This window comes from Bombina bombina, chromosome 8, assembly GCF_027579735.1.
Source record: "Bombina bombina isolate aBomBom1 chromosome 8, aBomBom1.pri, whole genome shotgun sequence".
Lineage (NCBI taxonomy): Eukaryota > Metazoa > Chordata > Amphibia > Anura > Bombinatoridae > Bombina > Bombina bombina.
In genome coordinates this window covers 139,231,493-139,243,774 of record NC_069506.1, presented here as the reverse complement: position 1 = coordinate 139,243,774, position 12,282 = coordinate 139,231,493, and the positions used below count along the sequence as shown (strand labels likewise).

The window sequence follows — 12,282 nt, the reverse complement described above, 5'->3', positions numbered from 1 at the left end:
GTCTGCCATAAGTCCTTTCTGGGGTCGACCATAGGAAACAATTTTTTAAATATGGGGGGAGGGACGAAAGGAATACCGGGCCTTTCCCATTCTTTATTAACAATGTCCGCCACCCGCTTGGGTATAGGAAAAGCTTCTGGGAGCCCCGGCACCTCTAGGAACTTGTCCATTTTACATAGTTTCTCTGGGATGACCAACTTTTCGCAATCATCCAGAGTGGATAATACCTCCTTAAGCAGAATGCGGAGATGTTCCAACTTAAATTTAAATGCAATCACATCAGGTTCAGCCTGTTGAGAAATGTTCCCTGAATCAGTAATTTCTCCCTCAGACAAAACCTCCCTGGCCCCATCAGACTGGGTTAGGGGCCCTTCAGAGATATTAATATCAGCGTCGTCATGCTCTTCAGTATCTAAAACAGAGCAGCCACGCTTACGCTGACAAGTGTTCATTTTGGCTAAAATGTTTTTGACAGAATTATCCATTACAGCCGTTAATTGTTGCATAGTAAGGAGTATTGGCGCGCTAGATGTACTAGGGGCCTCCTGAGTGGGCAAGACTCGTGTAGACGAAGGAGGGAATGATGCAGTACCATGCTTACTCCCCTCACTTGAGGAATCATCTTGGGCATCATTGTCATTATCACATAAATCACATTTATTTAAATGAATAGGAATTCTGGCTTCCCCACATTCAGAACACAGTCTATCTGGTAGTTCAGACATGTTAAACAGGCATAAACTTGATAACAAAGTACAAAAACGTTTTAAAATAAAATCGTTACTGTCACTTTAAATTTTAAATTGAACACACTTTATTACTGCAATTGCGAAAAAACATGAAGGAATTGTTCAAAATTCACCAAATTTTCACCACAGTGTCTTAAAGCCTTAAAAGTATTGCACACCAAATTTGGAAGCTTTAACCCTTAAAATAACGGAACCGGAGCCGTTTTAAACTTTAACCCCTTTACAGTCCCTGGTATCTGCTTTGCTGAGACCCAACCAAGCCCAAAGGGGAATACGATACCAAATGACGCCTTCAGAAAGTCTTTTCTAAGTATCAGAGCTCCTCTCACATGCGACTGCATGCCATGCCTCTCAAAAACAAGTGCACCACACCGGCGCGAAAATGAGGCTCTGCTTAAGCTTTGGGAAAGCCCCTAAGGAATAAGGTGTCTAATACAGTGCCTGCCGATATTATTATATCAAAATACCCAGATAAAATGATTCCTCAAGGCTAAATATGTGTTAATAATGAATCGATTTAGCCCAGAAAAAGTCTACAGTCTTAATAAGCCCTTGTGAAGCCCTTATTTACGATCGTAATAAACATGGCTTACCGGATCCCATAGGGAAAATGACAGCTTCCAGCATTACATCGTCTTGTTAGAATGTGTCATACCTCAAGCAGCAAGAGACTGCACACTGTTCCCCCAACTGAAGTTAATTGCTCTCAACAGTCCTGTGTGGAACAGCCATGGATTTTAGTTACGGTTGCTAAAATCATTTTCCTCATACAAACAGAAATCTTCATCTCTTTTCTGTTTCTGAGTAAATAGTACATACCAGCACTATTTCAAAATAACAAACTCTTGATTGAATAATAAAAACTACAGTTAAACACTAAAAAACTCTAAGCCATCTCCGTGGAGATGTTGCCTGTACAACGGCAAAGAGAATGACTGGGGTAGGCGGAGCCTAGGAGGGATCATGTGACCAGCTTTGCTGGGCTCTTTGCCATTTCCTGTTGGGGAAGAGAATATCCCACAAGTAAGGATGACGCCGTGGACCGGACACACCTATGTTGGAGAAATGTATTTTTGTTGCCAATACATTAATTAAAATTGTATGGTATCATTTTCTTATTTTGCATTTCCTTGATATACCATATTTGTATACTTTGCTGTAATAGAGAATATTAGATTTAAAGCAGAATCTACAAGTTTCAGATGCACTAAGATTCACTACATTAATTAGAATGACATACATTGTGGAAATATTTAAATCTACTAAATATTCAACATTATCATTCAGTGGTGATTTTATGACCAGAAATATATATATACAGTATATAAACTAAAGATTAACAACATCTATGTCCCAAATAAAGCTAGACTAGTGGTTGTCAGCCTTTGCTTTGGTACACCCTTTGCATTTTGATACACATACATATACAAGTGACATTGCATATTTTTTGTATATCTGTGATAAAACAGGAAAATATTTATGTAATGAAGATGATATCAAAATGAAAGTACTGTCAGCTAAGAAATGTATAAAGTAAGAAATACACACAGTGTGTCACCAAAAACGTTTAATGGTTTAACATAATTATGAAACAAAGATACCATGAACAATTTGTGATGTTTCATCCTCTACCCAAATACCATTTGACACCATGGGATGGGGCCTGTGATACCCCCAGGGTTGATACTTACTGAATTAGACAAATACCCTGTTTGTCATTATATTGCACACTATTGAAAAAGAAGTTTGTTAGAGTTGAACACCTTCAAGTTTAATATGGCAATAACTAGTCTAGTTCGATCAATAATTAATGATATTCATATATATGCCTCATTGTAATATCTTTGCTTCAGAAGTGTTAAAAATATAGTCTATATTAATATTTGCTAAATTGTTAATGGCAAACCATATTTATTTATGTCTACAAAGTTTATCCTATGGTCCACCATTTCAAATAAATGTTGAAATCCACCTTTTCATAAATTTCAGTATAACCAGTTTAAACACGAGACCAGCTCACAAAGGCATTTAAATCTATCATGACTAACAAGTCTGACATTTTTAAGGTAACACATTCTAGGTTTCCATAAGACAAAAAAAATATAAAACATTGAATTCAAACTTTTGATTTGTTCACCTGTAAGAGTTTAACATCTAAAATTGCTTCACCAATCCAAAGGCGAGTAGCAAATATATGCCTGCATGGTAAGCTACTTGATTTAAAAATGGAACAACTGCATTCTGTGATGCCTTGGTTCAGCAAAAAATCAGATGTGCCATCATTTAGCATAAAGCCTTTATCCACTTCCTTGATTTCATAAAGTCCTTGTTTTGTGAGCACTATCTCTTCTTGCACCAGCTTTAAAACATCTGGTTGGCATAACTCTTGAAAGAAGAGAGAGATCATATGTTCATCAAGTGTGGTGGTTAGTGCTTTGAGACTCTGAAGTTTGAGAAGTCCACTAACACAATGAGCCAGTGAGGTTGGTAGAGAGAAAGTTGACTGAAGATTTTGATGATATATTCTAATGTGGTTAGGGAATCTAGTTCTTTGGGGCTCTGGCAAGCTCGAATATGCCACCCATGTCTCTTTGAAGCTATGCCAATTCTGAAGAAAGTATTGAAAAAAATCAGTAAGAGCTATAGCTTCCAGCTCCCTCAGATTGCTCTGATATTCTTCAGGACTGTTTGACCATACAATTTTGGAGATAATGCTTTTAATGGCCTTGTGTACGGATTGTGCTTCCTGTTCAACCCTACCATGTAAAGCTTCTAAAGCATAGGCTTGACTCATTTTCACAGTTCTTTTTCGAAGAAATGACTTTACTAAATCCAGTTCCTCAAAGCCAGCATGCAGGACAACAGTTGTTATCTTAGATTTGACTGTGTTTGAAATACTTTGCAACAGAGACACCATCATGAATCGTACCGGAGTTTGGCTCTCCTTACGGGTGATTAAATATGCACATGCTCTGCCCCTATTGTTAGCATCCTCAATATGGGCAGTATATAAGTCAAAATCTTCAATGATGGAAGGTGATCTATCAATGTAGAGCAGAGATGGGAAACTCTCAAGAATCCTTCTCATGGAATAGGTCATTATAAAACAGCAGTCTACTTCTACAATATCTGGGTAAAATACCAGCTTTATTTTGACTTTGGGATCTTGGCAGCAAACACAATTCAACTCATGCAGAAGATCCCTTATGGAAGGTTCTTCGTTGCAGCTTCGATCAACAAGACCTTGCAAGTCTTTAAGCGTCAGAAATTGCTTTGAAACACTTTTGGTCATTTCCAAAAATTGAAAAGGCTTTCCTTTTAACATAAAACGTGGGAAGCATCTGTCAAATTCTTCTTCCATTATCTTATGATTATGATCCAGCTCAGCATGAGTGATTATCAAACGGTCATTACAAGGTCCAGCTTGAACAATTATACAGGACTGGCATGGAGAGGACAGCTCCCTAAAAGTCAATGAAGACAATATAAATTAAAAAAATGTATTGTATTTAATAACGCATTTTATTAAAACATTTCCATATACATGTATTACATAAAGAACTCATATTAATTAATTTTGATGGACAGCTTTATATATAATATCCACTTAAATTAGTATTAGCATCATCATATATTTATAAAGAGCAGCCAAATTCCATAATGCTTAATATAAAATTGTATACATACAGATATGCCACCTAGTGTCTGTACTTAAAAAAGATAATATTATTATTATTACTAATAAGATAAATATTAAAGTGATATGAAACCCAAATTTTTTCTTTCATGATTCAGATAGAGCATGCAATTTTAAGCAACTTTCTAATTTACTACGCCACCAATGAGCAAGCACTACCCAGGGTTCTGAACCTAAAATGGGCTGGCTTCTAATCTTATATTCCAGGTTTTCAAATAAAGATACAAAGAGAATGAAGAAAAGTTGATAATAGGAATAAATTAGAAAGTTGCTTAAAATGACATGCTCTATCTGAATCATAAAAGAAAATTTTTGGGTTTTTTATATCCCTTTAACCCCTTAATGACCACAGCACTTTTCCATTTTCTGTCCGTTTGGGACCAAGGCTATTTTTACATTTCTGCGGTGTTTGTGTTTAGCTGTAATTTTCCTCTTACTCATTTACTGTACCCACACATATTATATACCGTTTTTCTCGCCATTAAATGGACTTTCTAAAAATACCATTATTTTCATCATATCTTATAATTTACTATAAAAAGCATTATAAAATATGAGGAAAAAATGGAAAAAAACACTCTTTTTCTAACTTTGACCCCCAAAATCTGTTACAAATCTACAACCACCAAAAAACACCCATGCTAAATAGTTTCTAAATTTTGTCCTGAGTTTAGAAATACCCAATGTTTACATCTTCTTTGCTTTTTTTGTAAGTTATAGGGCCATAAATACAAGTAGCACTTTGCTATTTCCAAACCATTATTTTTCAAAATTAGCGCTAGTTACATTAGAACACTAATATCTTTCAGGAATCTCTGAATATCCATTGACATGTATAGATTTTTTCTAAGTAGACATCCCAAAGTATTGATCTAGGCCCATTTTGGTATATTTCATGCCACCATTTCACCGCCAAATGCGATTAAATACAAAAAATTGTTCACTTTTTCACTAATTTTTTCACAAACTTTTGGTTTCTCACTGAAATTATTTACAAACAGCTTGTGCAATTATGGCTTAAATTGTTGTAAATTCTTCTCTGGGATCCCCTTTGTTCAGAAATATCAGACATATATGGCTTTGGCGCTTTTTGGTAATTAGAAGGCTGCTAAATGCCACTGCGCACTACACGTGTATTATGCCCAGCAGTGAAGGGGTTAATTAGGGAGCATGTAGGGAGCTTTTAGGGGTAATTTTAGCTTTAGTGTAGTGTAGTAGACAACCGCAAGTATTGATCTAGGCCAATTTTGGTATATTTCATGCCACCATTTCACCGCCAAATGTGATCAAATTAAAAAAAATTTAGGTTTCTCACTGAAATCATTTACAAACTGCTTGTGCAATTATGGCACAAATGGTTGTAAATGCTTCTCTGGGATCCCCTTTGTTCAGAAATAGCAGCCATATATGGCTTTGGCGTTGCTTTGTGGTAATTAGAAGGCTGCCAAATGCCGCTGCGCATCACACGTGTATTATGGCTAGCAGTGATGGGGTTAATTACGTAGCTTGTAGGGAGCTTGCAGGGTTAATTTTAGCTTTAGTGTAGAGCTCAGCCTCCCACCTAAAACATCAGACCCCCTGATCCCTCCCAAACAGCTCTCTTCCCTCCCCCACCCCACAATTGTCCCCGCCATCTTAAGTACTGGCAGAAACTCTGCCAGTACTAAAATAAAAGCTATATTTGGGCTTTTTTTTTTAATTTTTATTTTTTGTAGGATCCCCCCTTAGTCCCCAACCTCACTGATCCCCCACCAAACAGCTTTCTAACCCTCCCCCTCTGCCTTAATGGGCGCCATCTTGGGTACTGGCAGCTGTCTGCCAGTACCCAGTTTAGTAACAAAAAGTATTTTTTTTTTTTATTGCCCTTTTCTGTAGTGTAGCTTCCCCCCCCCCTTCCAGAACCCTTAGATGATCAATTATTTTTTTTAAATATTTGTTTTTTTTTAAAGTTTATTAATTTTTTTTCTGCAGTGTAGCGGTTCCCTCCCGCTCCCACCCCATGTATGCGCCCGTGCACGCCCCCGTCTGTCCCGCCCCCCTCCACTCATCGATGGCCGCCCACCCGCCTCCCAGATTTGCTCCCACCCACCAACGATACCGGCCACCGATGTCCGGTGCAGAGAGGGCCACAGAGTGGCTCTCTCTGCATCGGATGGCCAAGGGGGGTTATTGCAGGATGCCTCGATATCGAGGCATCACTGCAATAACCGGAAAGCAGCTGGAAGCGAGCAGGATCGCTTCCAGCTGCTTTCCAGACCAAGGACGTACGCCACACGTCCTCGGTCATTAACTGTATTTTTTTTAGGACGTGTGGTGTACGTCCTTGGTCGTTAAGGGGTTAAGAAAAAGCACTGTATGTACACACTGATCCACAAACCAAAATCTATTACAAAAGAAACCATTATCTAGTACAAAACCAACTAGTAGTTTATTACTACAAACATTTTGGAAATGGAATACAGTTGGTTTCACAAATGCATAGACATACACAACATACTCACATCATCTATTCAACTGACTCCAGAAAGGCATTGGCTTTCAAGGGATATTGCTTTCAAAACATTCTCTCTCTCACACACACAGTATTAATGCCTGCTTAAAATTTCTCTTCCCACAGGTCAAACAAGATATATAGTGCTTCTACAGTCAGTAAACGTACATAATTTATACTCACCCACTATTTAATTATCATTAATTATATCCATCTACAAATCATGGGGACAGCCATGGGCACAAAAATGGTGCACATTACGCAAATCTTTTTATGGCCAACTAAGAACAGAGTGTCAGTATATGCTATATAATACAATTTATTTGTTATTTTCTTTAAGACAACCTCCAATTAAAATGTTTATACAAAACAATTGAAAAGGAAATTTATGCTTACCTGATAAATTTATTTATTTTACGATATGACGAGTCCACGGATTTCATCCTTACTTATGGGATAACGCCTCCTGTTTAGCAGGAAGTGGCAAAGAGCACCACAGCAGAGCTGTATATATAGCTCCTCCCTTCCCTCCCACTAAAGTCATTCGACCGAAGTTAGGAATAGAAAGGAAAAGCCAAAGGTGCAGAGGTGACTGAAGTTTAACAAAAAATAAATAAATACCTGTCTTAGAAATGACAGGGTGGGCCGTGGACTCGTCATATAGTAAAAGAAATAAATTTATCAGGTAAGCATAAATTTCCTTTTCTTTTACAAGATATGACGAGTCCTCGGATTTCAATACCAAAGCTATAGGACACGGAAAGGGAGGGACAAGACAGGAACCTAAACGGAAGGCACCACTGCTTAAAGAACCTTTCTCCCAAAAACAGCCTCAGAAGAAGCAAAAGTATCATATTTGTAAAATTTGGAAAAAGTATGAAGAGACGACCAAGTTGCAGCCTTGCAAATCTGTTCAACAGAAGCATAGTTTTTAAATGCCCATGAGGAAGCCACAGCCCTAGTAGAATGAGCTGTAATTCTTTCAGGAGGCTGCTGTCCAACAGTCTCATATGCCAGACGGATGATACTCTTCAGCCAAAAAGAAAGAGAGGTAGCCGTAGCTTTCTGGCCCCTACGCTTTCCAGAAAAAAACAACAAATAATGAAGATGATTGACGAAATTCCTTAGTCGCCTGCAAGTAAAACTTCAGGGCACGGACCACGTCCAAGTTATGCAACAGACGCTCCTTCTTAGAAGAAGGATTAGGACATAATGAAGGAACAACAATTTCCTGATTAATATTATTTTAAACAACCTTAGGAAGGAAACCAGGTTTGGTACGTAAAACCACCTTATCAGAATGGAAGATAAGATAAGGCGAGTCACATTGTAACGCTGAAAGCTCAGAAACTCTACGAGCAGAAGAAATAGCAACCAAAAATAAACTTCCAAGATAACAACTTAATATCTATGGAATGCATGGGTTCAAACGGAACCCCTTGAAGAACATTAAGAACTAAATTCAAACTCCAGGGTGGAGCAATTGGTCTAAACACAGGCTTGATTCTGGTCAGAGCCTGACAAAAGGACTGAACGTCTGAAACATCTGCCAAATGTTTGTGTAGTAAAATTGACAAAGCAGAGATTTGTCCCTTTAAGGAACTTGCTGATAACCCTTTCTCCAATCCTTCTTGGAGAAAAGATAGAATCCTGGGAATCCTAACTCTACTCCAAGAGTAGCCCTTGGATTCGCACCAATAAAGATATTTACGTAATATCTTAATGTAGACCTTTCTAGTAACAGGCTTACGTGCCTGAATCAAAGTATCAATGACTGAATCAGAGAACCCACACTTAGATAAAATCAAGCGTTCAATCTCCAAGCAGTCAGTTGCAGAGAAACTAGATTCGTATGTTGGAAAGGTCCCTGAATGAGAAAGTCGTGCCTCAATGGAAGCTGCCACGGCGGCAGAGAGGACATGTCCACTAGATCGGCATACCAAGTCCTGCGAGGCCACGCAGGCGCGATTAGGATTACTGAAGCCCTCTCCTGTTTGATCTGAGCAATCACTCGTGGAAGGAGAGCAAACGGTGGAAACACATAAGCTAGGTTGAACGACCAAGGCACTGCCAAGGCATCTATCATTTCGGCCTGAGGATCCCTTGACCTGGATCCATATCTTGGGAGCTTGGCATTCTGACGAGACGCCATCAGATCCAATTCCGGTCTGCCCCATCTGAGAATCAGGGCGGCAAAGACCTCCGGATGGAGTTCCCACTCCCCCGGATGAAACGTCTGTCTGCTTAAAAAGTCTGCTTCCTAGTTGTCCACTCCTGGGATGTAGATTGCTGACAGATAACAAGAGTGAGCCTCCGCCCACCGAACTATCTTGGATACTTCTGTCATCGCTAAGGAACTCCTTGTTCCTCCCTGATGATTGATGTAAGCCACAGTCGTGATGTTGTCCGACTGAAAACGGATGAATTTGGCCGAAGCCAACTGAGGCCAAGCCTGAAGCGCATTGAATATTGCTCTCAATTCCAGAATATTGATTGGAAGCAAAGACTCCGAACGAGTCCACACACCCTGAGCCTTCAGGGAATTCCAGACTGCACCCCAACCTAGTAGACTGGCGTCCGTTGTCACTATCACCCATGATGGTCTGCAGAAGCATGTCCCTTGGAATAGATGATCCGGCGACAACCACCAAAGAAGAGAGTCTCTTGTCTCCTGATCCAGATCTATCTGAGGAGACAAATTTGCATAATCTCCATTCCACTGCCTGAGCATGCTCAGTTGTAGCGGTCTGAGATGAAAACGAGCAAATGGGATGATTTCCCTTCCCGCCACCATCAATCCTATTACCTCCATGCACTGAGCCACTGATGGCCGAGGATTGGACTGAAGGGTTCGGCATGTATTCAGAATCTTTAACTTTCTGACCTCCATCAAGAAAATTTTCATGGATATGGAATCTATCAGAGTTCCCAAGAAGGGAACCCTTGTCTGTGGAATTAGTGAACTCTTTTCTAGATTCACATTCCTCCTGTGAGTCCTCAGAAAGGACAGAACCATGTCTGTATGAGACTTTGGTAGATGGTAAGACAACGCCTAGATCAGAATATCATCCAGATAAGGCACCACTGCAATACCCCGGGGCCTAAGAACCGCCAGAAGGGACCCTAGAAACTTCGTGAAGATCCTGGGTGCTGTGGCCAACCCAAAGGGAAGAGCCACAAACTGAAAATGTTTGTCCAGGAAGGCAAACCTTAGGAACTGATGATGATCCTTGTGGATAGGAATATGAAGGTATGCATCCTTTAAATCCACGGTAGTCATATATTGACCCTCCTGGATCAATGGCAGAATTGTTCGAATAGTCTCCATCTTGAAGGATGGGACTCTGAGAAACTTGTTTAGACTAGATCTAAAATAGGTCGAAATGTGCCCTCTTTCTTGGGAACCACAAAGAGATTTGAGTAAAACCCCTGCCCCTGTTCCAGTATTGGCACGGGAGAGGTCTTTTACACAACGTATGAACGCCTCTCTTTTTATCTGGTCTACAGACAATCGTGAAAGAAGGAACCTCCCCCTTGGGAGAGAATTTTTGAATTCCAGTTGATACCCCTGTGACATGATTTCCAGTGTCCAGGGGTCCTGAATATCTCTTACCCAAGCCTGGGCGAAGAGAGAAAGTCTGCCCCCTACTACATCCGGTCCCGGATCGGGGGCCGCCCCTTCATGCTGTTTTGGTAGCAGCAGCGGGCTTCTTGGGTTGTTTACCCTTGTTCCAAGCCTGGTTAGGTCTCCAGACGGACTTGGCCTGAGCAAAATTCCCTTCCTGTTTAGCAGAAGAGGAGGAAGAAGAGGGGACTCCTTTGAAGTTCTGAAAGGAACAAAAATTATTTTGTTTCCCTCTCAGTTTAGCTGTTCTATCTTGAGGTAGAAGATGACCTTAACCTCCCATAATGTCAGAAATTATTTCTTTCAAGTCAGGCCCGAATAGGGTCTTTCATTTGAAAGGGATAGCCAAAAGCTTTGATTTAGATGACACATCGGCAGACCAAGATTTTAACCATAACGCTCTAAAATGGCAAATCCAGAATTCTTAGCTGCCAATTTGGCAATCTGAAAGGCGGCATCCGTAATAAAAGAACTAGCCAGCTTAAGAGCCTTAATTCTATCTAAAATTTACTCCAAAGGAGTCTCAATCTTAAGAGACTCTTCTAAGGCGTCAAACCAGAAAGCCGCCACAGTGGTAACTGGTACAATGCAGGCTGTTGGTTGTAAAAGGAAACCCTGATGAATAAATAACTTTTTTAGAAGACCCTCCAATTTCTTATCCATAAGGTCTTTGAAAGCACAACTGTCCTCAATAGGAATAGCTGTACGCTTAGCCAGGGTAGATATAGCTCCCTCCACCTTAAGGACTGTTTGCCAAGAACAGTTTCAGCTATGGGATACATTTTCTTAAAATTAGGAGAAGGTGAGAACGGGATACCCGGTCTTTCCCATTCCTTCGTAATAATTTCCGAGATTCTCTTAGGAACTGGAAAAACATCAGAGTAAGCAGGCACCTCTAAGTATTTGTCCATCTTACACAATTTCTCTGGTGGTACTACAATAGAGTCACAATCATCCTGAGTCGCTAAAACCTCCAGAAGCAACAGGCGGAGGTGTTCAAGCTTAAATCTAAAGGACATGACGTCCGAGTCCATCTGAGGTAACACACTTCCCGAATCAGAAAGTTCCCCCTCAGACAGAAGTTCCCTGACCCCCAAATCAGATCCCTGTGAGGGTACATCGGAAATAGCCAACAAAGCATCAGAGGTCGCAGTATTCAAATTGACTTCTGTTCTGCTGCGTTTGCCCTGTAACACTGGCAACTTAGATAAAAACCTCTGCAAGGGTAGATGACATAACTGCAGCCGCAGACGCGGTTGAAGAACCTGGCGTCGCTTGGGTTGGCGTTAAAGGTTGTGACGCTGATTCTCCTGAGACTCCTGAGACTGAGAATCATCCTTAGACACACATTCCGTAAATAAAATCTGCTCTTTACATTGTAAGGCCCTTTCAGTACATGAGGGACAAAAAGTAAGAGGGGGTTCCACAATGGCATCTAAACACATAGAACAAGTAGTTTCCTCAAGTTCAGACATGTTAAACAGACTAGCAAAAGCAATAATAGTCGTTCTTTACTTGAAATATTGAGCTCTGAAGTCAAATTACACAGACAAAATATTTGAACTGAAAAGTGTACTGCGCCATTAAATAATAAAAGTGCAACAGTTTTTCTGTTATCTCAAAAACAACGTTTGCCGCAATAAAAACAATCCTTATGTGCCAAAAATAGCCTAACAATATTGCACCAATTTGCTTAGATATGTTATATATCAATTTAACT

General features: G+C 40.0%; 1 protein-coding gene across 4 annotated transcripts in view; it reads right to left on the bottom strand.

Annotated features, from left to right (window-relative positions):
• Positions 1-2,301: 2,301 nt before the first annotated feature.
• Positions 2,302-12,282, bottom strand: part of LOC128638563 (uncharacterized) — a 431,654-nt gene continuing 421,673 nt past the window's right edge. For all 4 annotated transcript variants that reach the window (XM_053690591.1, XM_053690590.1, XM_053690593.1 and 1 more), the window contains one exon: positions 2,302-4,213. In XM_053690591.1, the coding sequence (XP_053546566.1) occupies positions 2,866-4,213 (1,348 nt within the window). In that variant the 3' untranslated portion in view covers positions 2,302-2,865. The remainder of the gene's footprint in view (positions 4,214-12,282) is intronic.